The following is a 25,596-nucleotide window of genomic DNA, read 5'->3' as shown; positions in this document are numbered from 1 at the left end:
ACTTGCTTTGGCGCGGAGTAAGAAGCGAATCTGGTCGCCATGCGTTGGTGGTTGACGGTGGACGAAGCGTACGCCGAAGATGACATGGAGCACTTCGAAGCGGACAAGCGACGGGCCGCGAGGTGGCTGCGCGGTGTCCTCCGTAAGTGTGCCGCCGCCGTTTGATAGCGTGTACGTAGAACAAAGGCGGTGCTCTGGTTTTGTGCCTCGTAGAGTACCCCACGTTTCGTGACGGTTGCATCGGCCACGTATGAAAAAAAAAAAAAAAAAAGGACAGTGCGTCATTTTTCGAGATAGGGGCCTTCAGCTGGTTAAGGAAAGGCATTAATTTGCACCATGAATGACGAATAAGATGCGCGAGCAATTCTCCGCAATGGGAGCAGTGCGTGAACAAACTGGGGAAAGAAAAGTGGTTTATTTGACGAGTTTCTCTAGACGTAAATAGCTTGCCTTTGTTCTCTTTATCCTCACGTTCATCAGCTATTGCCAGAAAATTTAGATTCAAAAGTCAGTTTCTTATTGTTTTCTTCTAGAGTTACATCGCATATTTTGAGGTTTTACAATGTTCCGCTGTTGCGGCAGCAACCAACTGTCGCGTACCTTTCTCACCGGAGTGCGGCGTCTGCCCAACAATTAAGCGACCTCGTTCAGTGCGTATCAAAAGAAAAAGAGGGGAGTCCTCTCTCTCTGTCTGTATGTTTGTATCTCTCTCTCATCTCTGTCAAGGATTTCGTAGTATTTTAGGAAAATATAAAAAATATATGCTGGACTGATCTGTAATCGTCATATTCATACGTAATTTTTGTTGTCTGTACGGTCTAGATTGGAGGTCGCTTGCCACGTTCTCTTTTTCCTTTTCACGTACGATGCTTTCGTCCATATTGTAAGGTAACGCGAAGGTCGGACTTGGGGAATCAGGCTTTATTACAGACCTGAAGCCTTGGTCGCACACTGCAGCCAAACACACTCCGCGATGACGATGGGTATCTACAAGAGGGAGCAGGATGAAGATGAAGCAGCACGTTCAGCAGTGTGGAAGATGAAGCGCCACACAGTGCTCACACTATTTCGCCCGCGCAGTTCAAGCGGCCAGCCTGGCCGCAATTAGTCCGCAGGAATGCGCCGAACAAAAGGTTTCATACGTGAAACGTGGACAACTTCAGTGCCACGGTAACGACAGTCCGGAGGAGGGTAAACAGGGGAGACGCGATAGTTGACCGGGGAGGTTTTTGCAAGAACTGTGTAAGGACCAATGTAACGGTGCTGTAACTTGTCACAAAGGCCAGGAGTGCGTAATGGGGTCCAAAGTAACACCTCGTCGCCGGGACGGAACGAAACTTGGCGATGGGTTGCATCATAGCGGTACTTGCGGTCTTCCTGGCTAGCTTCCGTGTTGACGCGAGCAAGCCGGCGTGATTTGGCCACTCGGGAAAGGAACTGGTCAGGAAGAGAGGATGAGGAACTGGCATGTGTAGAAAGAAAAGAGGCGTCAAGAAAGGTAGCGGGAGAACGGCCGTAAACGAGGAAAAACGGGGTGTAACCTGTGGTCCGCTGTACAGCCGTATTGTAGGCGAACGTAACAAAAGGAAGTATTATGTCCCAGTTTCGGTGGTCCTGGTCGACATACATAGACAACATGTCAGAAAGCGTGCGGTGGAACCGCTCAGTCAACCCATTGGTCTGCGGGTGATAGCTGGAGGTCAATTTGTGATGTGTGGTTGAGGCTTCAATAACTTCGGCTACAATCTTCGACAGAAATGTCCGACCACGATCGCTGAGAAGCACTTGAGGGGCCCCATGGCGCAGTACGAGCGATTCCAAAAAGAAGGTCGCGACCTCATGTGCTGAGCCATTAGGCAGGGAAGCGGTCTCAGCGTAGCGTGTTAGGTGGTCGACGGCGGTGACGATCCAGCGATTACCTCGTGCGGACAATGGAAGTGGCCCGTATAAGTCTATGCCAACAACGGCAAAAGGAGTAGCAGGGCAAGGTAGCGGCTGTAGTAGGCCAGCAGGAGGAGAAGTGGGCCGTTTGCGGCGCTGACATGGCAGACAAGAGGCGACGTATTTTGCCACACTTGAGGCGAGGCCTGGCCAGAAGAAACGGGCTTTCACGCGGTGAGTCGCAGGAAGGTCAGGATTGGTGGTGCCAAAGAGAACACAGAGAGAAGCATCAGGCTTTATTACAGACCTGAAGCCTTGGTCGCACACTGCAGCCAAACACACTCCGCGATGACGATGGGTATCTACAAGAGGGAGCAGGATGAAGATGAAGCAGCACGTTCAGCAGTGTGGAAGATGAAGCGCCACACAGTGCTCACAATATCTACAGTTGAAGTTATCTCAGAATCGACGCTTGCCTTATTTGTTATCAGCGCCTTGTTTTAATAACTCCGATATAAAGGAGTGAGTGGTATTGCCTGACATAGCGTTTCTTTTTTTCTCGACTTTTCGCAGACGTTGAGGACATCACCGCAGACAACTTCCTGGACAAACTGGACAACGGCGTCATCGTCTGCCGGCTAGCCAAGCTCATACAAGCCAGGGCGGAACACTGCTGCCTGCAGAGCGGCTCCTCCAAGGTCAGTACAACATTTCGTCCGGTGTTTAAGGTAATCCCACAAGGGGGAGTGTATTTCTACTGAGGGAGTACAGTCGTGCCCCGTTAATATGACCCCCGTTAATATGGACGACCCGAATTATGGACAGTTTTTCTGGGGACGAAACCTTTTCAATGTATTTATGCCTCGTTAATATGGAAACTCGCTGTCCGGACAATGGACAGGGGAAGAATGCACGCGCCCCACTTGGGCCCATGTATTTTTGTCTCGTTAATATGGACAGTGCTTGAAAAAAAGCAGAGTAGTCCGAACGCAAGTTAAAGAAGGGCGCGCCGCCCGCGAACCTACGCGACAGCCGATACGGCGGGATGCCTGAACGAGTCCTGTGGGGTTGGAAAGAACCAAAGCCGGCGTGTCGCCGTTTTAAGGAAGGGGGGGAGGGGGGGGGGCAGAAGGGGAGCGCAAGAGCGGAGAGAAGCGTACACAGCAAACCGAGGGCCAGCGTAAGAAAGACCCCGAAAGGAGGAACCAGGAGGCTTCTGGGTGCAGCGGAAGTGCCGCCGCAGTCGGGAAAACAGCAACATGTGGTTGCAATAAATTCTGCTGAACGTGAACAGAGAGGCCGGCAAAAGCGTAAAAAGAAATGACAGGAAGAAATACAAGTGCCTACAGTGGCGGTGGGAACTGAAGTTTTCTTTCCCAAAGCGCAATGTGTGTTCCATGAAGCCGTTAACGCTTTTCGGTGAGAGTTACGACACGCTCACAAAGTACAGCGACAAAAGAGGCGACGTACGAACACGCAACCGGGACCGGGCGTCCCGTCCTGGACGCGCTTCCCTCTCATGCTCCTGGTTTTCGTCCTTGTTGCGCTGTCGAACGGCCAAACTTTGCACACTAGGCGGTCTGTATGTCGGCTCCGCTTTGAGTCAACGATTTGGCTAGCCGTCGTTCTAAACTGTACTTCAGCTCGCAGTGTTTGTTTTATGGGAACACATAAAAACGGCGCCAAGAAGATGGGATGTTCGATAGCCCTCTGCATAGCAGCTTGCCAGCTTGACTCCTTCGCTTTCTTACAGAAACAGTACAAGGCAAAAAAAGAAAGAATCAGAAAAACGGAAAGGCAGAAAGGTTAACTAGGCAAAAAAGTGCACAGCATCAGGAGCCTGTAGCCCTGAACTTGAGTCTGGCTTTTGGCATGGCGGGAGTTAAACGCAAAAGAACAGAACTGAACGTAGGCGCGAAGAAATCAGTGAATACAAGCGGCAAAAGCCATCTCAGTCAATCCAAGCTGTGAGGGACTAGTATCGACAGCTCAGCTGTTTCCTCGCCTCAGGAGAATCTCAAGCAGCTACTTAGCGGCTACTTATACTTAGCTCAGTGAAGAGCACATTTTGGAAGTGGCGGTGAGTAGATAATCAGACGCTGATTCATCGCCCAGTGGGGAGTTCGTGCTCGAAAGTTCGACCAACACAAAGCCCAACATCACGGGTGTCATGGTAAGCGAGTCGCTTCAGGCTGCACTACAATTTTTCGAAGACAACAATGACAAGGATAATGCACTCAAATGTGCCGGTGTTCTGTGAAATTTTGAGTCCAGTGCACACCGTTATGTACAAAAGCAGTCGTTAATTACAATTCTCTTTTCTCAATAAAATCCTTTTTGTTTTTATTCATGACTCGTTATTATGGATGACTCGCTTTATGGACAGTTTTGGTCGGGAACCAAAGTGTCCATATTAACGAGGCTATTACCATTCAACCAAGAGCAAAGGAAAGTTATATAGCTTTTCAAGCGGCTTCGTAGTCGTAAGAGAAATTAGTCGTAGTCTGTTCTTCCGAGTACGCTTCTGCGAAGAAACAGAGTAAACAGCCAAGGCATTGAGGAAGGGTACGGTATGTGCGTAATAGGCATTAGGGGAAAAGTGGGATAAGTTGAAGCATGCGAAGGCAGAGAGCTCCTTATTAAATGTAGTCGGCGCCAAAAGTTAGCGGGACGTGGAGTAGTATAGAGAAAAGTCGATTTCAGCGCAGCCTGGTTCAAAGGGGCTTTCTGCGTTTTATGTTTTTGGCCAGCTGAGTAAGGCATTATATGAGCATGCAAACCTGGGCCGATCTTGAATTCAATCGTTTTTGTTTGGTTTCTCGGTGTTTTAGGCCGTTAGACGCTGCGTTGATTGCCAGCTGTTCGCGTTCTGTTCACGCGTGGGCACAATCGGCGGCGTTTGTTTTGACGGCTGGAGGCGAACCCATCATCTCGTTCGTCCTCGGGGGCCCGGCTCTCTCAAACGCTGGCTTGCGAGCGTCACTCTGCAAAGCGAACGCGGGGCTCTGGAAATGGGCCCATCTTGAGATCGAGCGTCGGGCTGCTGGCGCAGCGCCGAGAGGTCCTTGACACGAACTGGGGTTCCCCCTGCTGGCGGCGGCCGCCGTGTGCTCGCCACGTGTGGCGGTGCGCGCGCAGAGCTTCGAAGGTGGAGCAAGAGGATGGGGAGGAGGAGCGGATGGTGTGGCGCTTTTCTCTGCGGCCTTCTCCGCGAGAGATGCGCTGGGATGATAGAGTGAAGGATTCAGCGTGCCCTCTTCGTCCTCGAACCGTTCATCACTGGGGATGTAGTGTGCTCCGCGTATTGTGACGTCTCTTCGTGGTACAACAATATAGCGCACTTCGGTTATAGTGTCCGCGTGTAACCGCGGCTAAACGACCCGACATACGAGTTCCGGGCCTCGGAACGCGAGCAGTGTGTGATCCCTTGATGAGGCCACCCGGAGTGGGCACGCCATCATCAGTCATGTCCGTAATCGTCGTTGCATTTCCAGCGCGCTTAAGCCGTCGTTGTACTTTGCCTATACAATCAAAGGGCCTATACTCTTTCTTTTTGACTTAGTTTTTGGTTCTAGTTTCAGCGCGTATATTTACACCTTCTGTCTTTTGGCTGCATCTTAGCAGCTTCACCTGCGTCTCCCAACTGTATTGGCCATTGACCTATGCATGCAAACCATTTATGTGTGACGTTTCGTGGCTATACTGCGCTTAAAAAAAGATCCATCGTTATCAAATGCGGCTTAAAGGTTCCCGCAACCCTCACCTTCCGGCTCTGTTCTTTTTCTGTTTACATATGGTCTGTCTTGTAAGCCGCATACCTTTTTTTTTCCTTTGCTGAGTGCCATTATTTGTCGGCACCGAGTGGAAGCAAGCAATACACAGCTACCCCCCCCCCCCCCTCCCCCTCGTCTTATGGTGGACCGGGCTATGAAAGTCGCGCGCATCGGTATAGGTCCGTGAATGACTGGTCCGTGAGTGGGTGACTGGTGGTTTTGTAAGTGAAGCGAAGCTTTGAAAACGATAACATTCCTGCAGTACCTTTCTGTGCTATATATTGCATGCGCTGTGTGTATATCGGAGGATGTTCTGCCTCTGTTCTGACTGTGTGTCACTAGTACGGCTAGTAGATTTGCCAAGCAGTATTCAAACAGTAGAAACATATCTGCCAGTTGTCTTTTCTTTCTTTGGGAGGGAGGGAAGGAGAGGGAGATGAGTAGGGGTTGCACAGAGTCGACTCTCGATTTCAGGACACCCTTCACTGACGGCGCTGTCTCTACACCAGCCAAACTATTCTCCTTAACCTAGTAAAAGTTACTACAGTGCAAAAAGAAATCTGCGTCTTGGCGAACAACATTTTGCTTGCCCGGCATATATGCACGGTTTCCGAACGACCACTGAACGATGAAGAGGAGAAAGATACAAAACTCGGACACTGATTTAGCCGCTGTTTTGGCAGTAGGTGATGTAAACGCAGAGATTCCTCATAAAAGAGGCGAAATAAATTACCCAAATAAATTATTCCTTTATCATTGCACCGAATCGACGATGCGTATTTTAGACGGTTGTTCATGACGGTTGTTCATGACGGTTGTTCATGACGGTTGTTTATGATGGTTGTTCATGACGGTCGTTCATGACGGTCGTTCATGACGGTCGTTCATGACGGTCGTTCATGACGGTCGTTCATGACGGTCGTTCATGACGGTCGACGAGGCATCCACATTGAGCACTCTTTCGACCCTCTGACGCGCGGTGCTAAAAATGCGGCCCCTTTTTTCGCCCAGTGATGGCCGCGTGTGTCAACCCAACCGCAACGCTAACAATGTTATTGACTCCAGAGAGAATGGAGGCAGGGAATGAGGGGGCCGATGGAGAGCATCTTCACGTGTCACGGGTATTATTGCGAGGTACGGGCTGCAGACTCCGTGAAGGTTTAAAACGGGTCTTTATTTAAATAAAAGCGACCCAAAGAAACGAAGAGGGCCCCAGGCCCTAAAAAGGTAGCGGGCTCCCCGAGCAGCCGTTCTCGTCTGCTGCTGGAGGAAGACTCTTCTTCACCGCTGCTGGCCGCACTCCGCACGTCGTGGTCACGTGACCCAGCCGCGGTTCCCGGAAGCGATGGTCCGTGGATGGCCGAGCCGGGGCCACCTCAGAGTTCCAATGCGGGGAGAGGGGAAGGTGACGGTCGCTCTTCGCGACCCTCATAAACATGTCAAGTCCGAGCAGGACGCTCTCCTTCCTAATGAGAGCACCGCGCCCTCGCTGGCACCCCGTGGCGCGGAGGGTCTGCTGGCGCGCTCGCAGCACAATGCTCAAGTCTTCTAGTGTTCACAGCCACCAGCTACTCGGAACGTAACAGACTCCTCCCCCGGATGAAGTCCTTCGCCGAGGCTGCGTCCCCAGATGCAGGGTCGGAAGAAGGCCAACACAAAGCACAACACTCGCGCTCGCTTTGCACGCACACATTCGCTGTAACCCCTGGTCGGTGGTGCCCAAGCGACGAACGACTGCCAGACGTCGTTTACAGAATTTTTGCCCCATGCTGGTCCTCACCGACCAAGTATTCGGCCCTCGGCAACACATGAAAAAAAAAAATACAACAGAAAACTAAACGAGAGTTCTGAGAGGCTTTCTTTTTTTCTTTTTTTTTTAACGCCTCGTAGCTTAAAACCTCTGCTCAAACCATCTGCATTTTCGTTCTCGCTTCCCTTCTTAATCACCCCGAGTTCCAGCATTCTGTCGACCTCTTTCCTCACAACTTCTAGTGTCCTAGCAGACGACAGGTATGGCTTAAACGTGAAAGGAATCTCGGATATCAATTCGATATCATGGGTTACCAAATCGGTTTTTCCTAGTTTTGTTCTCGGAAACGGTTCAACAACGCCCACAATAACTCGGTGGAAAGGCTCGGAACTAATCGATACGCTCACCCTTGGAGCCTTCCACTTAACTGTGGGTTTTCCTACTTTCTGACAAGTCTCGCACGTTCGGACCAAATCCTCAACTTCTCTGAAACATCCCGGCCAGTAGAACTCTTGAAGCAACCTTGCTTTCGTTTTGTTTATGCCAAGGTGTCCAGCCCAGGAATTGTCGTGGCAAAGATGCAGTAATTCCCTGCGATACCTAGTAGGTACTAAAAGCTGATCAAATTTCCTTCCTCGTTTATCTTTATAATGCCGGTACAAAACACCGTTTTTTTCCCGAAAGGAAATGTTCTGTGACGAGACTCCTTCGGTCAAATCGCCACTGAATACTTTCAAAGTCGGGTCACTTTTCTGTTCAGACATCAGCTTCTCTTTGCTTACCTCAAGTAGCAGCTCAAGGCTACGCGCAATAGGAGCGACAAAAGAGGTCTTTAACTCACTTTCCGTCTCATTCGGACGCTGACTGCTCTGTGACTTCTGCGCTGGGTCAGCCTCACTTTGTTCCGACCTTTCAGGTCTCTTTTTATCCTGTTCCATTACTACCTCAGGATTAACTAATTTGCTGGCATCAGTTGTACCCTCCTGATTTTGGTAGATCAGCTTCTGCGAAAGTTGTCGCGCTTTAGCCCGAGTTAAAGCCATCACTTGGGCTTCGGCGTCAGCGAAGCCACAACCCCTTTCATTGAGCAATGATTCCGAGCTGTTGGAAAAAAGGTAAGGGTAGCCTTCGGGCAGACCCTTCGACACAGCCGCTACTGTTTTTAGTATGCCAAATGGTCCCTCAATTTTAACATTAGCCATTGGCAAACAAACCGAATCTTCACTTACTGCCTGACGTATCCACGCACACTCCGACACATAGTCTTCTTTTGCAACAAATTTAGGGTGAACTACGTCCATGGTTGCGGCCGAATCCCTGAGAACTCTGCACCGCTGACCATTTACTGTGCACTCCTTAGTGTACGGTTTCAGGAGTTCGTTGTTACTCGGGTGGTCTCTCACTGAGGCGAACACCTGCCTCTCTTTCGTGCAGTTTCGCGCGAAATGTCCTGACTCTTTACAGTTGTAACATGCCAAGGGCCTCCTTTTTTCAAATTCTGCCGAATGATCACTACTCTCCTTACTACCTGATTCATCGGCTCTGCGTGAAGTAACGGGGTGCAGTGAACCACGTTCTCTGACGCGGGGTTCTACACGAGGCTTCTGCTGATCTCGATGGTAGAGCTTCTGCCCCTGATTCTCGTTTCTGAAATCCTGCCCAGCCTTACCTGGCTTAAAGTTGCGGCTTGCCACATATTCATCTGCAAGCTGCGCCGCTTTCTCTACTGACAGTCCCTCTTGCCTGTCCCTGACCCACAAACGAATGTTTTCAGGTAAGGTCTCAAAAAATTGTTCAAGGCAGATCAAATCTTTCAGCTTTTTGAATTCCTCTGCCTTTGAACCTTTCACCCACTGCGTCAAATTGTCATTTAATGTACAGGCGAATTCCAAGAAGCTTTCATTTTGTTTTTTTCGAGACGTGCGAAATCTCCTCCGGAACTCTTCCGTTGAAATCCTGTACTTCGCGAGCAGGCTTGATCTCACCAAATCATAGTCACCCGCTTCGCTAGCACTCAAGCGTGCTACGACCTGCGATGGTTCTCCAGGAAGCAATGCCATTAACTTTTCCGGCCACATGTCACGGCTAATGTTGTGTCTCTCGCACATCCTCTCAAAATTGATGAGATAGAGAGCGATGTCATCGCCAACTCTGAACGGCTGAAGCAAGTTCGTCATCTTTACGTTACCTCCCTGAGGTGTGACGGCACTTTCTCCGCGTTCTATCCTTGCCCGCTCGAGCCTTGTCTTTTCAATCTCGAGTTCCATTCTTTTACTCTCTCTCTCAGCTTCCAACTCAGCCTCCCTCTTTTCTTTCTCCTTCTGCTTCTCTCGTTCATCAGCTTTCTCTTTTTCGATTCGGCATATCTTTTCCCAAGCGTCAGTTAGCTCGTCTTCTTCAAAGCCCGCCTCCTCAATAGCGAGGCGAATTTCTGGCTTTCTCCTACTTTGGCTTATCTCTAAACCAAGTTCAGCTGCCAACAGCAGCAGTTCATCCTTACTTAACTTCTTAATGTCCATGGTTGACGAGAGCCGACTACAAAGCCTTCAACTAATCGCACACCCAGTGGTGATTAATGAAATTTTGCCCGAACAGAACCCAGTTCTAGCTCGTCTGGCAATACGTAGTCGCTCCAGCACTCACCCAACCAAGAGTCCGCGATGGCCGCTGTGCCTCCCGGAGTCACGAGCTGCCAAGTCCGGCGATCCTAGATCGTCGAGGTTGCTCCTTGAGCGGTTGCTTCCACGCCTGGCCCTCAAGTTGCGCTGCGACGAAGGTGACTCCCTGAGCCACGTAGCGGAGCTCCGTCGATCCCGGATCGTCGAAGACGCTCTCCCGTCAGCAGTTGTTCCCTTGAGCGGTTGCTTTCACGCCTGGCCTTCACGTTGCGCTGTGACGAAGGTGACTCCCTGAGCCACGTAGCGGAGCTCCGTCGATCCCGGATCGTTGAAGACGCTCTCCCGTCAGCAGTTGCTGTCCCACAGCCTTGGTCTTGATCCCGCCGCTGCCAACCAGATTATTGCGAGGTACGGGCTGCAGACTCCGTGAAGGTTTAAAACGGGTCTTTATTTAAATAAAAGCGACCCAAAGAAACGAAGAGGGCCCCAGGCCCTAAAAAGGTAGCGGGCTCCCCGAGCAGCCGTTCTCGTCTGCTGCTGGAGGAAGACTCTTCTTCACCGCTGCTGGCCGCACTCCGCACGTCGTGGTCACGTGACCCAGCCGCGGTTCCCGGAAGCGATGGTCCGTGGATGGCCGAGCCGGGGCCACCTCAGAGTTCCAATGCGGGGAGAGGGGAAGGTGACGGTCGCTCTTCGCGACCCTCATAAACATGTCAAGTCCGAGCAGGACGCTCTCCTTCCTAATGAGAGCACCGCGCCCTCGCTGGCACCCCGTGGCGCGGAGGGTCTGCTGGCGCGCTCGCAGCACAATGCTCAAGTCTTCTAGTGTTCACAGCCACCAGCTACTCGGAACGTAACAGTATGCGTACCTCTCGTTTGCACGGCGGTGTTAATACACGTTCGGCAAAGGTTTGAGCGCGTGATGGGCATGCTTGAAGCGAGTGGTCCGAGTTGACTGACTCCTCTTCGTCCGCCCACTTCTATTTCACACCCTCGGGAAGGCGTTTCTATTTTTAGGGACACGAAGCGATGGCCTCGCACGGTGCTGCCACTGTTTCAGGAGCTGCATATGCTTGACCAAATAACTTAAACGGACAAAACGTAGTAAAGCTTCGATAAACTAGCAGTACATTCAGTATACGTTGATTAGAGGGCTTTTGATCGAAAGCTAGGAAGTCGTTTATACAAGATCGTAATTTTGTGGAATGGTCTTCGTCTCCATTGTACACGATGAGCCGCTCGGGGCGAAGATGACGCAAAGATTGAGGGGACGAAAAGTTAGGCGTGAATGTCAAGTTTATGTAGACTATGCTTACACAAAGCGTAGTAAACACCTAGTTACTCTGCCAAGCTTTTCGCTTCAAACGAGAGCGGTAATATCGTGCATACTCGCATTACTTGGTTCGATAATGCATTATTCGGCAACAGCCGCTTAAAACAGGCAGCGAGGTGCTTCAGTTGGTTTGGGAATACGTCCACTTAGGAGAGGTAGTGGCCGCAGGTCCGGACCACGAAAAGGAAATAACTAGGCGAAGATGGAGATGGAGCGCATTTAGTAACTATTCGCTGATCATGACGAGCAGTTTTACCGGTATTGCTTACGAGGAAAAGATATAACAGCTGTGTCTTATACCGGTACTCGCCTTTTTTCTGCCGGGAGTAGGAAGGCGGGCTCAAATAAAGGGTTTTGCTTAAATTAAGGACAGTGCAGAGAGATGTGGAACGCGTAAGAAATTGTATTCCAAGGGAAGGAAGACGTATGAGGGCCGGCAGAAGGTTAGGCGGACGGATCAAAATTAAGAAGCTCGCGGAGATATGCGGATCCAATAGGCATACGGCTGGCGTATCTGGAGAGATATGAGGGAGGCCTTTTATCTTGCGGTGGGTGTAGTCAGGTTGGCGACGGTGATTTTACTTTACCGTTTAAATAAACGAAGTGCAACGACGCTGATAGCAGTATACGGCGCCTGAAAATCTTATGAAAAGCGTAGCGCCGGGGACGCCAGTGCCGAATTTTGGTAGGTGTAACGAGAAATTCTAGCGAACACATATTTTAATTTCATGACATGTTGTTATTGAGGACGACTTGGGGCAGTTAAAAAAAAAGCGAAATAAATTCGGGACGAATTATCAATCATTCATAAGGGTATAACAGAGCGTATGTACAAACTTGAGGATAACCGATAGTCGCTTAGGGTAACAAACTCGATTCCAAGGGAAGGAAAGAGTATATCAAGGGGCGGCAGAAAGTTAGTTGGGCGGATGAGATTAAGAAATTCGCAGGGGTCAAGTGGATGCAGCTAGCACAGGACCGGGTTAATTGGAGTAATATGAGAGAGGCTTTCGAGTCAGGCGGATGATGATGATGATTTACAAACTGGGCAAAAGAAAGGTGACACGCGGCGCCGTGTGTGTGTGTGTGCGTGTGCGTGTGCGTGCGCGCGCGCGCGCACCAGCTTGCCCAGCTTCTTACTGTTATATGGCGTAGAGGTTGTGGAAGGCTTGCAAGCAATCAATACGCGACTTCGTGAATGGGCGCTGAAGGCTGGTTGAAGTTGGCCCGTGTATCAATTGTTTTGCCACGTTCTAGCCGCAAACGAGGCTATTTTCATCGAAAACGGAGGTTTTCTGAGCTGTTGAAAAGGTGAGAAAACAAAATGTTTGTGGGCCGCCAACAGAATTCGTTTTCGTAAGCCAGCTTCGATGTTCCTATCAAGTGAAATGGGCATGGAAAACTGAGCGGTATAGCGCGTTCCTTGCAGGCTGCGTCCGGAATCGCGCTTGACGTGCATTGAGATGAGTGGGTCAAAGGACCTTGATCCCTCGGTTAGCTGTCGCGTCTGTCTTCCTCGGTCTCTTACTCCCTTTCCCATCGTATTCCTCTTCTCCGGGCGACGCCTCGTCACTGAGCCAATCATTGTTAATCAGTGACACTCCTTCTGGAGTCTGAGTGAATCAACCGTCGCGGCGGTTAGCTAGTATGCGCGCGGCCGGCCTTTCCGGCCCTCCGTCCTCATCCGGTACCGGCAGTTGGGGTTGGGGTCGAGGTCCTTTCTTTTCTCCATAAGCGCGGCCGTCCTAATCGAGTTTAGGCTAATCCACGTCGCCCGAGGGAAACGACGGTGGTTGATCCGTCGCGGTCTTATTGCTTCCCAGATGGGCGGAGAAGTTGCTGCCTTTTAATCTTCGCCGGGAGCTTCAAGCTTTGACAGGACGGAGCCTCGACCTCTTTGCTGCGCGATGCCAAGTGCAGAGCCGGCAATTTCGCTTGTGTGTTTCTGTCTGCGAATCGAGGAGGCACATGGTCTAGATTGTTATGGTTTCAGTGCTAAAGCCACTGTCTAGCAGTTCTGTCGCTAGTCGAGACGGCCTTTAGATTGCGCTGTTAATCATGAAGGAGTACAAAGGACAAGCTATAAAGTCTGTCCCTGGAAGGTGTAACTCAAGATCGTCTAAATGGTAATAAGGAAATTAAAGGTGTGAATCTGGTGGAGGGAAAATATTTTCTCTTCTACAAATTCCTTACCAATAAACGCATCTTTTCTGGCCGAACGAATACCAACAGCGCGCGCGCACGCACGCACGCGCACGCACACACACACACACACACACACACACACACACACACACACACACACACACACACACACACACACACACACACACACACACACACACACACACACACACACACACACACACACACACACACACACACACACACACACACACACACACACGCGCGCACGCACGCACGCACGCACAGAGAGAGAGACAGACAGAGAGATGACAGAGACAAACACAGAGAGAGAGAGAGAGAGAGACAAACACAGAGAGAGAGAGACAGACAGACAGAGAGAGCGACAGACAGACACAGACAGACAGAGAGACAGTGTATAAGTATATATAAAATGAATTTTTGCCAGGCAAAAGGTAAACCGCTACATTTCCATAATTTACTAATTACATTAATTAACTTTTTACATTTTAATTTTAGGGGCTCTGCTCTATTTGGAAAATCGTGGCAACTCCTCCAAACACGGCGTGATCGTTCGTTTCTTCACACACTAGCAGCGCCTGTGACGTAAATCGTTCCATCCACCCAGAGATTTCGTTACTCCGCTGGCATCACCTTAGAGCCGGACGAGCGAACGGCGGTTCGTTGTCAATTTCGTTTCGTTCGCGGCCCTGCTGACAGCCGCCTAGTCAATACCCAATGAGTGCAGTCATTGCTCTTGCAGTCGGACTTCAAAGCGCTCATTGGCCGAGTGATCTATGCCAGGCGCGCCGCTGGCGCTGTGTTATTGGGTGAAACCGCCTACCAGGGTCATTTGTGGGCCTCGTATATGCTGCAACAATTTCATTTAAGAAAATGTTTTTTCGCGGCTATAGTCATTGGAGGACGAGCTCCAATTCTGCAAACACAGCATACACATTAAAATGAACCTAAAATGTTAATTACCGTTTTAGCTAATTAGCGAACTAATTGAAGCCTTCTGCGTCTCACTCGGTTGTTTGCCGTCCCCAGTATACCGCGAGGGCTAAAATTAATCTGAAGTCAATTACTGTCGTGACGCTGGGGCTATGTCGACCCGGCCTTCACTTGGTAGCGTGCAGAGACTCGGGGTTGAAGAAGGACTGAATCTTCGAAGTTGGTGAAATATGTACAAGCAGGTTTAATGGCACTTTGAGAAACTTATTTACAAGATTATTTACAAGAAAATGAAGGGTACATCAGCAAAATGGCAAGCGTTAAGAGTTCATAGCGAGAAGCGACTGGATGAGCCGTTTACCCAGGGCTCAGAGCGACATTTCGAGCTCTGCAGCGTCCTTAAAACCCCCTATGTCCAGCCCCTCTCTGAAGATGCTGACCAACCAAATCCAGGGAACGCCCCTCAGGTATCGGCATCCAATCGAACACATCACTGCACTGATGGTCTGAAGCACTGACTGGTCCGGCATTCATTCGTTGGGCGTGATCACTTGTTGGCGGGAAAAGCTTGGGAACGGCGAGGAGAGGAGGTACATTTCTATTCTTCAGCAAAGAAACCACAGGCTGGTTCTGACAAGGGGTTTTACTTCTCAGAAACCCGAGTGCACGTGGCGCCGCATAGGGCTCCCAACATGGTCCCTTTTCGACAATTGCAAATCTTTCCTGCATTCCCGGGAAATCACTTAATGGCCGTATGAGTCATGCTCCTTTCTTGTCCTGCACGTCAGCGGACATGTCACTCTGTCGTCTCCTTTGGATAGGAGGCATTCATCACTGGAGGATAGTACTTCTCGACTGGAAGGGTGAACAAAAGAAAGAAAGCACTTCCTGCTATTTCCCGCAGGGGGACGTTTCTTTGTGTTTTTCCAGACGTTCTCTTGACAGGGTCAATTTGGCATTTGCAGGTTGTCCACAAAGCAAAACATGCTTACAAAACAGGATTCCTGGAAACAGGCTCACTTAGAGCCATTGGACCATCACCACATATTCACAAAACTTATCCATGCCCACAGGCGAACAATAGAGCGCGCAATTGCGGATGCTTGGTCGTAACAGCCTCCTCCCCCGCCAGAAGAGTCTCGGAGGGCAGCAGTCCCAGCTGCTGCATGAAGAGACGACTTAATGGCCTGCACGTGAACGCTTGAAGCTCGCTGTTGCTTGTCGCGTTGTCTCGATTGTTGTAGGCCAAATTGCTCGAGCTGTCTGAAACTCAACCACATGTCGAAGCAAGCACTCGGCTCCCGTCTGAAGAGACCAGGTCAAAAGAAAACTGCCATTGTCGTTCGAGAAAAGCCCACACTCAAGACGTTAGGACCCACGTATTCCTAGAAAACCAAACGTGCTGCTTTACATAGTCACACATATACAAGCGCACGAAAAAAAAAAAAAAAAAAAAAAAAACCTGATTATCAATTTGGATACATGGTGAGGAACATCTCGGACCGCTTAGAAAGAGCGGCTAAGCGCGTCCGCATTCCCATTTAACTTCCCCTTTTTGTATCTTATTTCAAAATTGTACTGCTGTAAAATCAAGCTCCACCTAAGAAGGCGACTGTTCTTCGATGTCGCAGTTTGCAGCCAAGCCAGGGGACAATGGTCCGTCCTACGGTGAATTTGGCCCCTTCAAGATAGCACTGCAATTTTTGAATGGCCCATACAATGCAAGCGCACTCTTTCTCTGACGCGCAATAAGCCCTCTCTCTAGAACTCAGTTTTCTGCTCAAGTAGAGCACGGGGTGCTCATTACCGTCGTCATCTCTCTGGCAGAGAACAGCACCTAACCCTCGATCACTGGCATCACACTGGACCGTGAATTCTCGGCCATAGTCTGGAGCTCGCAATACCGGACGGCTAATCAGCACAGCCTTCAGGTTTACGAAGGAGGCTTCCTTTTGTTCGTCCCAGACTACATTTGTCGGTTCTGTCTTGCGGAGAGCGTCGGTCAGAGGGCTAGCCAAAGCTGAATAGTTAGGGATGTAGTGATTGTAGTACCCAGTCAGACCTAGGAATGCTCGAATTTCCGTCTTCGTGCTCGGCCGCGGGTAGTCTGCTACCGCAGAAATCTTAATCTCGCTGGGTTTCCTGAAACCTTGACCTACATTGTGACCCAAGTAGTCCACGGTCGCCCTTGCCAGGCAACATTTCTCGGCCTTTACGGTTAGTCCAGCTTGACGCAAAAGGCTCAGTACAGCTCTTAGATGTACCATATGGTCCGCCCATGAGTCGGAAAAAACCGCAATGTCATCTAAATAAGGCACTGCGAATGTTTCACACCCCTTTAAAACCCTATCCATGAGTCGGGAAAAACAAAATGGAGCATTTTTGAGCCCGAAACTCATCATTGTTGGCTGGTAGCTGCCCGTCGGAGTGACGAAAGCCGCGTATCTGCTGGCGCGTTCAGTGAGCGGTACTTGCCAGTATCCTCGAGTAAGGTCCAGCGTAGTCACATATGCCGCTCTACTGACCTGTTCTACTCTCTCCTCAATATTCGGAATAGGATACACTTGATCCCTGGTGAGAGAATTTAGCTTTCGGTAGTCTACCACAGGCCTAGGGTCTTTACCTGGAGCTTCTACTAAGATCATAGGCGAAGCATAATCGCTTTCCGAGGGTTTTATTACTCCCAATTCCAGCATGCGAGTTACTTCCCTATCCAGAATTTCTCTTTGCCTTGGAGAAAATCGGTAGCACCTTGATCGCACTGGCACGTCTGAAGTCAGCTCAATATCGTGCTCAGTCAAATCAGTTCTGCCTGGCCTGTCCACGAAACAGGCCTCAAACTCTGTTATTATTTCGCCCAGATCGGACAGCTGGGATTTCTTTAGTTCTCCTCTCTGCTCTGTCTTTTTGAGAAGCTCCTGAGCGTTGCTTCCTTTTCCGCTGAGGCAAATCAAGTTATCCCCCATCTCCTCGGGAAGGTTTAACGTTAGATTTACCACGGCTTCCCTCTGCTCATAAGGCTTCATAAGATTGCAATGATAAATGCGCACTGCTTTACGCCTATCGGGGATTTTCACTGCGTAGTTAGTGTCAGAAAGCTCTGCAACGACTTTAGCAGGTCCTTCCCACTGTACTTCGAGCTTATTCTTGGGATCATTGGCTTGCTCCATAGCTAAGTCCTCTCGGGTTCCACTTAGAAGTCTCGTGAGATTACTAGACACCGGCGGCAAGAGGTTACTCTCTAGAACGTCCTCATTCCGTGTCTTATCAAGCTCACTTTCTAGTTGACTTATCTGAGATGCCTCGCTCTCAAAGTTTTCTGACCCGCTATCTTCCGCATCGACCACTGTTTTAACTGCCGTTTCTTCCGCCGTGGATTTTTCTGGAATGAGCAGTGTAGCTAGTTCTCGCGCCTTTGAACGTGTTAAGGCTGGCACAACTCTGTCTCCGAAAAGGATGCCCCTCTTTCGCAGTAGCATGTCCGATTTGTTGGAGAACAAATACGGATAGCACTTAGGAAGCTTTCCTGAAACGGCAGCCTCGGTTGTCAACTTGCCGAAAGGGCCCTCGATGACCACGTTCGCGATTGGCAAGCACACACTCTGTTCCTCCACTACCTGGCGGATCCACGTACACTGTCCTGTATAGTCGGAAGGCGACACATACGCCGGATGGACAACATCCATCGTTGCGGCCGAATCGCGCAGTACCTTGCAAGGCTTCCCGTTGACTACTAGGTCATGCAGGTAGGGTTCTAAAAGCTGCATATTTTCATCGCAGTCACTGACATACGAGAAAGCAATCTTTTCTTTCCGGCAGTTGACGGCAATGTGACCCTGCTCATTACACCTAAAGCATGTGAGCGGCTTCCTAGCCTCAAACTTACTCTTTGTGTTCTGCGCGTTGGTCACTTCCTCACTTTTCTCACTGCCGTCCTTTCTAGGGTGTTTGCCTGAAGAAGCCTTCCTTTCTTCGTTTGCAAATCTAGCAAAGTGCCTTTTCTGACGGTTTTTTACACTGAACTTGGGATTGTGGGGCCTATCCACTGCTGGGTTGCTGAATTGTCGGCGCGAAGCATACTCCTCAATAAGTTCGGCAGCTTCAGTTGCCGACTTAATTTCGCCTCGGTCCTGTAACCAATTTCTTTCTTTTTCTGGGAGGCAGTTATAAAACTGCTCCAAAAGAATTCGCTCGACTACAGCGTCCCTATCACTGTAGGAATCTGTGCTCTTTAGCCACTCGCCCAAATTTACTCTTAAATTGTACAGGAATTCAGGGTAACTCTCGTCCCTGGACTTAGTAGCGTTCCGAAAACGTTGTCTGAACGCCTCGGCGCTAAGCCTATACTTTCTCAGAAGGCAAGCTTTGACCTTCTCGTAGTTGTCCGCGTCCTCCTTGCTTAGCCGCGCGACAACCTCCGCTGCCTCGCAGGGCAGAACCGTCAATAATCTCTGAGACCAAGTGTCTCGCTGGAAGGACAGTTTTTCGCAAGTTCGCTCAAAGTTAGCCAGATACAGACCGATATCCCCTGTTATCACATATGGCTGCATGTACTTTGACATCTTGAAATCTGCCTCCTTGTTGAGAAGAGGTACCGCTAGCTGGGGACAATTGCCCGACCTCTTGCTCAACTCTAGTTCTAATTTCCGGAGCTCAATTTCTTGGTCCAGCTTTTTTTCTTCTCTTTCACGCTTCTTTTCCTCTTTTTCCCACTCACGTTCGCGCTCACGCCTCTTTTCCTCTTTTTCCCGCTCTTTCTGCTGTCTGAGCTGCTCCTTTTTTTGGGCGATGAGGTTCCATGCTTCACTGAGCTCCTCATCATCGGCTCCCAAATCTGTGATTGCCTTTATAATCAAAGGTTTTCGTGCCAAACCACTTGTATCAATTCCCAATTCCTCACACAATTGCAACAGTTCCGGTTTCTGCAGCTTTTGTAGGTCCATGATCGCTCCGAGTGTCGGCTACTTCCAAAACAACTGTGCAAACTACCAAACCTAAAGGCGTTTCCACACTCTTTTTACCAGTTCTAAAATCTAACCCTGTTCTAGAACCTGGTCCACATCAGAAGAAAAGCCAAGCACTCACCCACACATGCGATCGATGTTCCGAGCTGCTCTCTTGTTGGCCGATTGTTGCTCCTGCTTGTTGCTTGAGATGCCACCTCCGATCACAAGATGTTGTGGCTTGTAGCTTCAGATCCACCTCCAATCACCAGATGTTGTGGCTTGCAGATTCAGATCCCACCGCTGCCACCAGTTGTCGTGACGCTGGGGCTATGTCGACCCGGCCTTCACTTGGTAGCGTGCAGAGACTCGGGGTTGAAGAAGGACTGAATCTTCGAAGTTGGTGAAATATGTACAAGCAGGTTTAATGGCACTTTGAGAAACTTATTTACAAGATTATTTACAAGAAAATGAAGGGTACATCAGCAAAATGGCAAGCGTTAAGAGTTCATAGCGAGAAGCGACTGGATGAGCCGTTTACCCAGGGCTCAGAGCGACATTTCGAGCTCTGCAGCGTCCTTAAAACCCCCTATGTCCAGCCCCTCTCTGAAGATGCTGACCAACCAAATCCAGGGAACGCCCCTCAGGTATCGGCATCCAATCGAACACATCACTGCACTGATGGTCTGAAGCACTGACTGGTCCGGCATTCATTCGTTGGGCGTGATCACTTGTTGGCGGGAAAAGCTTGGGAACGGCGAGGAGAGGAGGTACATTTCTATTCTTCAGCAAAGAAACCACAGGCTGGTTCTGACAAGGGGTTTTACTTCTCAGAAACCCGAGTGCACGTGGCGCCGCATAGGGCTCCCAACATGGTCCCTTTTCGACAATTGCAAATCTTTCCTGCATTCCCGGGAAATCACTTAATGGCCGTATGAGTCATGCTCCTTTCTTGTCCTGCACGTCAGCGGACATGTCACTCTGTCGTCTCCTTTGGATAGGAGGCATTCATCACTGGAGGATAGTACTTCTCGACTGGAAGGGTGAACAAAAGAAAGAAAGCACTTCCTGCTATTTCCCGCAGGGGGACGTTTCTTTGTGTTTTTCCAGACGTTCTCTTGACAGGGTCAATTTGGCATTTGCAGGTTGTCCACAAAGCAAAACATGCTTACAAAACAGGATTCCTGGAAACAGGCTCACTTAGAGCCATTGGACCATCACCACATATTCACAAAACTTATCCATGCCCACAGGCGAACAATAGAGCGCGCAATTGCGGATGCTTGGTCGTAACAATTACTTTCTTTTTTTGCAATTTGGGACTCTGCTAGAAAAAAAAAAAATGGAAACGCCCAATATATACTGCTTCCGTGAGGCGCCAGGTGCGCATTTAGTGAGGCCTGCGTTTTAATAAAATCAGGCGGCTCGTTTTCAGTGAACAGAGCTTAATGGTAGAAGTCAACGGAGGACAGGCGTGCGCATGTAGTGGCCGCGTGAAAAGCGTTTTTTCCTCTTCACTTTCTCAGTTTTGAGTTGCCGAGTGCTGAAGATATGTTCATGTCATACCAGCTGGCTGCGGCAACCTTTTCTGAAACTCGTTAGTGCTGCACACGGTAGAGGTGGTGCGGGTTGACCCAAAGCCGCATATATATATACGGCGCTGGGTTGACCGCGTCTGTGCGAATCGGCTGTGGAGGGCGACTCCATCTTAACCTGTGTCCTTTCACCCGGAATAAGCGGTGCTTACGGATGTCTCCTCCTAGCTTTCCCTGCTTTGTTACAGCGTTAACGCCTTTGCGTACCCGTTCGACCGCGCAGAGCACCGCTTGCTTCTCCCGCCTGCCCGACTAAGCGGCGCCGGTGCGTGGCCGGTGCGCTGCTGACTTCCGGTTTGGTCGCTCATCTAGTCGTTTCCGGTGTCGTATAATGAGCACTCCCTCCAGCGTGCGCTGCTGTCCGCGGTGAACTGTGCAGGTCTTCATGCTGCCTTCCGCCGTCATCTCAGGTACCGTCTTGGAACTTGGCACAAGTAGCACCGCCTTCTGAAATAAGTTTTATGTCGAATACTTGTACCGATAGAGGCTTCACATATGGCGTGGCTGACATAGTTATTGAAACCAGAAAAAGAAAAAAAAAAGGCTTGCTCCAGTGCGCTCCTGCTGGATCCACCCGTTGCTGTATGATCTCACTCATGTAGCCGCCAGCGATATCCTGGTGATGATGATTCTGATAATGAGACGAGTTATCGGTGTGCCTTATGATAATGATTACGACGACATCAGCGGCCACTATTGGTGGGATGCGGGGTTTTGATGCTTGAGTCATTTCGCCAGTGGGCCAAGAAACTACCAGTTTCGCCGTTTACACACACACACACACACACACACACACACACACACACACACACACACACACACACACACACACACACACACACACACACACACACACACACACACACGCACACGCACGCACACACACACACACACACACACACGCACACGCACACACGCACACACACACGCGCGCTTTCGCTCTCTCTCTCTTTCTCTCCCTCACTAGTCTCTTAACTTTGTTGCAAAAACTTCTAAGGTCAGGGCCACAGTTCTGCCCTAATTATGTCCACGCAAATTTGATGCTGCTTGTCACACTTCATGTCGCACTTCATGTCGCGCTTCATGTCGCACTTCATCTCGCACTTATGTCACACTTCATGTATTGAATCTGAAGGCTGCGAGGATCGAAATCGGCCTCTCGCTCATTTGATGGAAGCCGCGCATTTGTGTTCGAGACGACAGTTATAACTGCCCTACTACCCGCTCACGGTTTGCGGCGCTCTGACCGCCAGGTCCCGCGTTCGATCCCGCGGCCACAGATTTGTGAAGACAAAATGTTTCAAAATTTTTCTGTGCAACCATCGAATCGTGTATATGCGAATGGTGTATTAACCCAGTTAACCCAGACCCTCCACAACGTACTGGCTCTTAGCCTCATGGCTTTGCTTTGGCACGTTGCGAGACTGCGCAGTGGTGAGTGCTTCTCAGGATCGAGACTCGGCAGTCTCGTCGTCTGCCTCAACTGATATGAGTTTGGTTTCACACGTTGGTTGCACGCTACGTGTGTTTAAGAGTCGAACCTCCCTGCAACTAAGCAGTTTACAGCGAAATATTGGATTCAACGAAGAAATAACGATTCTCATTGGAAACTATCATAGAAGCCTATGCGCACACATTTATTTCTCTCTTCAGGCAAGTCAATTCTTTCCACAGCGACGTATAACGAACCTCACACTCCTTTGCGCCAACTTCAAATCAAATCAAATTCGATCTGTTCAACACCTCAGTACCCCGCCGGTGTGGAGCAGTGGTTACGGCGCTCGACCGCCGTTCCCAAGGACGCGGGATCGAATCCCGGCCCCGGCGGCTGCTTTTCGATGGAGGCGAAAACCAAGGCGCCCGTGTGCTGTGCGATGTCAGTGCACGTTAAAGAACCCCAGGTGGTCGAAATGTGCGGAGTCCTCCACTACGGCGTCTCTCATAGCCTGAATCGCTTTGGGACGTTAAACCCCACAAACCAACCAACCATCAACACCTCAGTGTCTGTTACTTTTGGACGGTGTGGCGAACCGCACGGTCCCTTGTTCTCCAGCCTCCTCACTCCGCACTGCTCATTAAGAGGGTCTCTCTTTCTCTAGAGTCTGGTTCCACGTGGTGTTTAATTTTCGTTCTCACAGCGCGGTTGCATCGGTAACAACACTTTCTGCAAGTGCACCTGGTGTTCCTAACAGCATCGAGGTCCCGCTTATTCCGTACGCTTAAATGACGTGGAATGAAGTTGTAAAACAATCTGCATTGACCAATCACCGAAGCCTTCGGTCTGGAATATATATATGCATTCCCCTCAAGGCGCTATCTGCCGTGCGAAGGAGTGTTGTTGCCTGCATGCCCATGAGCTTTGCGGCGAAGCCAACGAAACCAGTTTATTCTCTAAAAAGTCGCTGCTCGCACCCGTTCACACTTGCGACTCGTAGCGGTCGCGCGACCGTTTTGGTCGAAAAGCGACAGTCGCAAATGGTCGCATCGATCGAAAAGCGACTGCCGTGCGCCGTTCGGGCACTGCTCGATTTCCCAGTCGCGCGACTGCTGGTCGCAAACCGTTAAACCAATCAGCGGCTGAGCTGACGTGAACGTAAGCTAGCTTTACTCTAGGTGGTGAGCAGTCAAGGTAGACACGATGTGGAAAGCGACCCGCAAGTCGCATTCGCAAGTGTGAACATCGGTTGATCTCTAGTCGCATGCGACTGCCGGTCGCGCGTCCTTCACGGGTCGCAAGTGTAAACAGACCTTTAGAGCGGCCTATATCAGTTTCAGCGCCTAGAAAATGAATCTAATTGCTTTGTAGGTCTCGGTCCTTTGCAGAATAATTTTTTCGGGACCTGTTTCTTAGTTCCGGTCGCATTTCAGAGCTGCTGAAATCATGAGGTCGGATTGGCAACGCTGACAAGTTTCTTTGGTGTCTTAATTAACGTCGACTGTCAGATGCAGTGACACTGAGGAATCTGCTAACCTTTCTGGTTGGTTTAGACGGTGGAAAGCCTGCCCCGGATAAGCAGTGGTGCCGGGTTTGAACCTCGGACCAGCCAAAAGTTGTTTATCTTCGCTTTATGTGGCCGTATTTCGGCGCTTGTTTAGGTGCTAATAAGTAAATTTATCCCTTGTAACTAAATTAGCGGGGCTGTATCGATAATCTCGCACAGTTAGTTTTTTGTTTGTAACTATTGCAACTGATTTCTGTGGCATGCTTTGGTGTTTATTGCAAAAGTGTGCTATCGTCACTGTAACTGGCACTACATGCAGCGAATAAAAACACTTGTTCCGCAGGTTGTTGGGGCTCCGACGCATAACTCCGTTTGTAAGAACGGGTTCGTTCTCATTAATCAGGGCAGCCTGGTGGCGGCACTCATTTCATCAGCAGAGACTGTGGGCGTTCCTGATTTCACCTGTCTTTCGACTTCCTTCCTAGCGGCTCTGGGTATCCGAGGCTTGCGCGAAGTGATTGGAAATGCGGAATGCATCCTCTCGAAGCGCCCTGCGGCGGCACCACACTGAGCGCCGGTTTTGTTGTAGTTCTTATACGCAGTAGCAGGTCAGCCCGCTATTGCGGCTAGTGTCGTATAGTGTTATAACGAAACAACGGCTGTAACGAACAAATCATGAAGCCCCTGCGATTCTGTTACAGCGAAGTTCAACTGCATTCGCACTTCACTTTTTGTCCCCATCGTTCGCGCTCGACTACTGTTCCCAAGGGCGCGGGATCGAATCCCGGCCTCGGCGGTCGCTTTTCGATGGAGGCGAAAAGCAAGGCGCCCGTGTGCTGTGCGATGTCAGTGCACGTTAAAGAACCTCAGGTGGTCGAAATTTCCGGAGTCCTCCACTACGGCGTCTCTCATAGCCTGAATCGCTTTGGGACGTTAAACCCCACAAACCAAACCAAACCCATTGTTCACACTTCATATACCCATCCTTATATCTGACTCTCAATGAAACTCCGTTGCCGAGAGAATCACTCGGGCCGACTCTCTGCCTATAATTGTAAATACCTCCCCCCTCTCTCTCTCTCTCTCTCTCTCTCTCTCTCTCTCTCTCTCTCTCTCTCTCTCTCTCTCTCTCTCTCTCTCTCTCTCTCTCTCTCTCTCTCTCTCTCTCTCTCTCTCTCTCTCTCTCTCTCTCTCTCTATCGACAGGTAAAAGTCATAATTTTTCGCTCTCAGTTCTGACGGCAGTACCTCCGCGTTCTTCGAAAGCGCGGCCCGCTCTTGCAGCCACGCGAGGACGATAAAAACATCGGGGTTTCTTCCTCGGGGCACTTATTCCGTTCACTGGAGTGGCGAAGGCGCCATCTGTCGAGGGAGGAGTGGAGTTCCTTGATAGCAGGCTCCTCTCGAGTACCTGTGTCAGTTTACCTGCACATTGCCGTAAATTTTCCTCGCGGGCACCATTTGTTTTGGCCTCGCTCAGCGCCGGTCAAACAAAGAGTGCGCCCGGTGTTCCGCGGCACTAGGCGGCGTCCCTCAAAGGCGGCAAACAAACAGGCTGTCATTGGGCAGGCCAGATGCCGTCTCTTCTTCGCCGCGTGCTGCCAAGCGGTCCGGACTTCCTGCTTCCACGAGGACGCGGTCGTTTCCGTGGCGGCAAGGTTCT

General features: G+C 50.1%; 1 protein-coding gene across 1 annotated transcript in view; it reads left to right on the top strand.

Moving 5' to 3' along the window:
* The window catches only part of LOC146174030 (growth arrest-specific protein 2-like), a 234,962-nt gene that overhangs the window by 166,755 nt on the left and 42,611 nt on the right, over nt 1-25,596 (top strand). The window contains exon 4 of the mRNA XM_084584333.1: nt 2,455-2,579. Coding sequence (XP_084440459.1) covers nt 2,455-2,579 — 125 coding nt within the window. The remainder of the gene's footprint in view (nt 1-2,454; nt 2,580-25,596) is intronic.

Source organism: Amblyomma maculatum, chromosome 11 (assembly GCF_055883805.1).
Source record: "Amblyomma maculatum isolate TAMU_Amacu chromosome 11, ASM5588380v1, whole genome shotgun sequence".
NCBI lineage: Eukaryota > Metazoa > Arthropoda > Arachnida > Ixodida > Ixodidae > Amblyomma > Amblyomma maculatum.
This window is presented reverse-complemented; position numbering and strand designations above follow the sequence as displayed.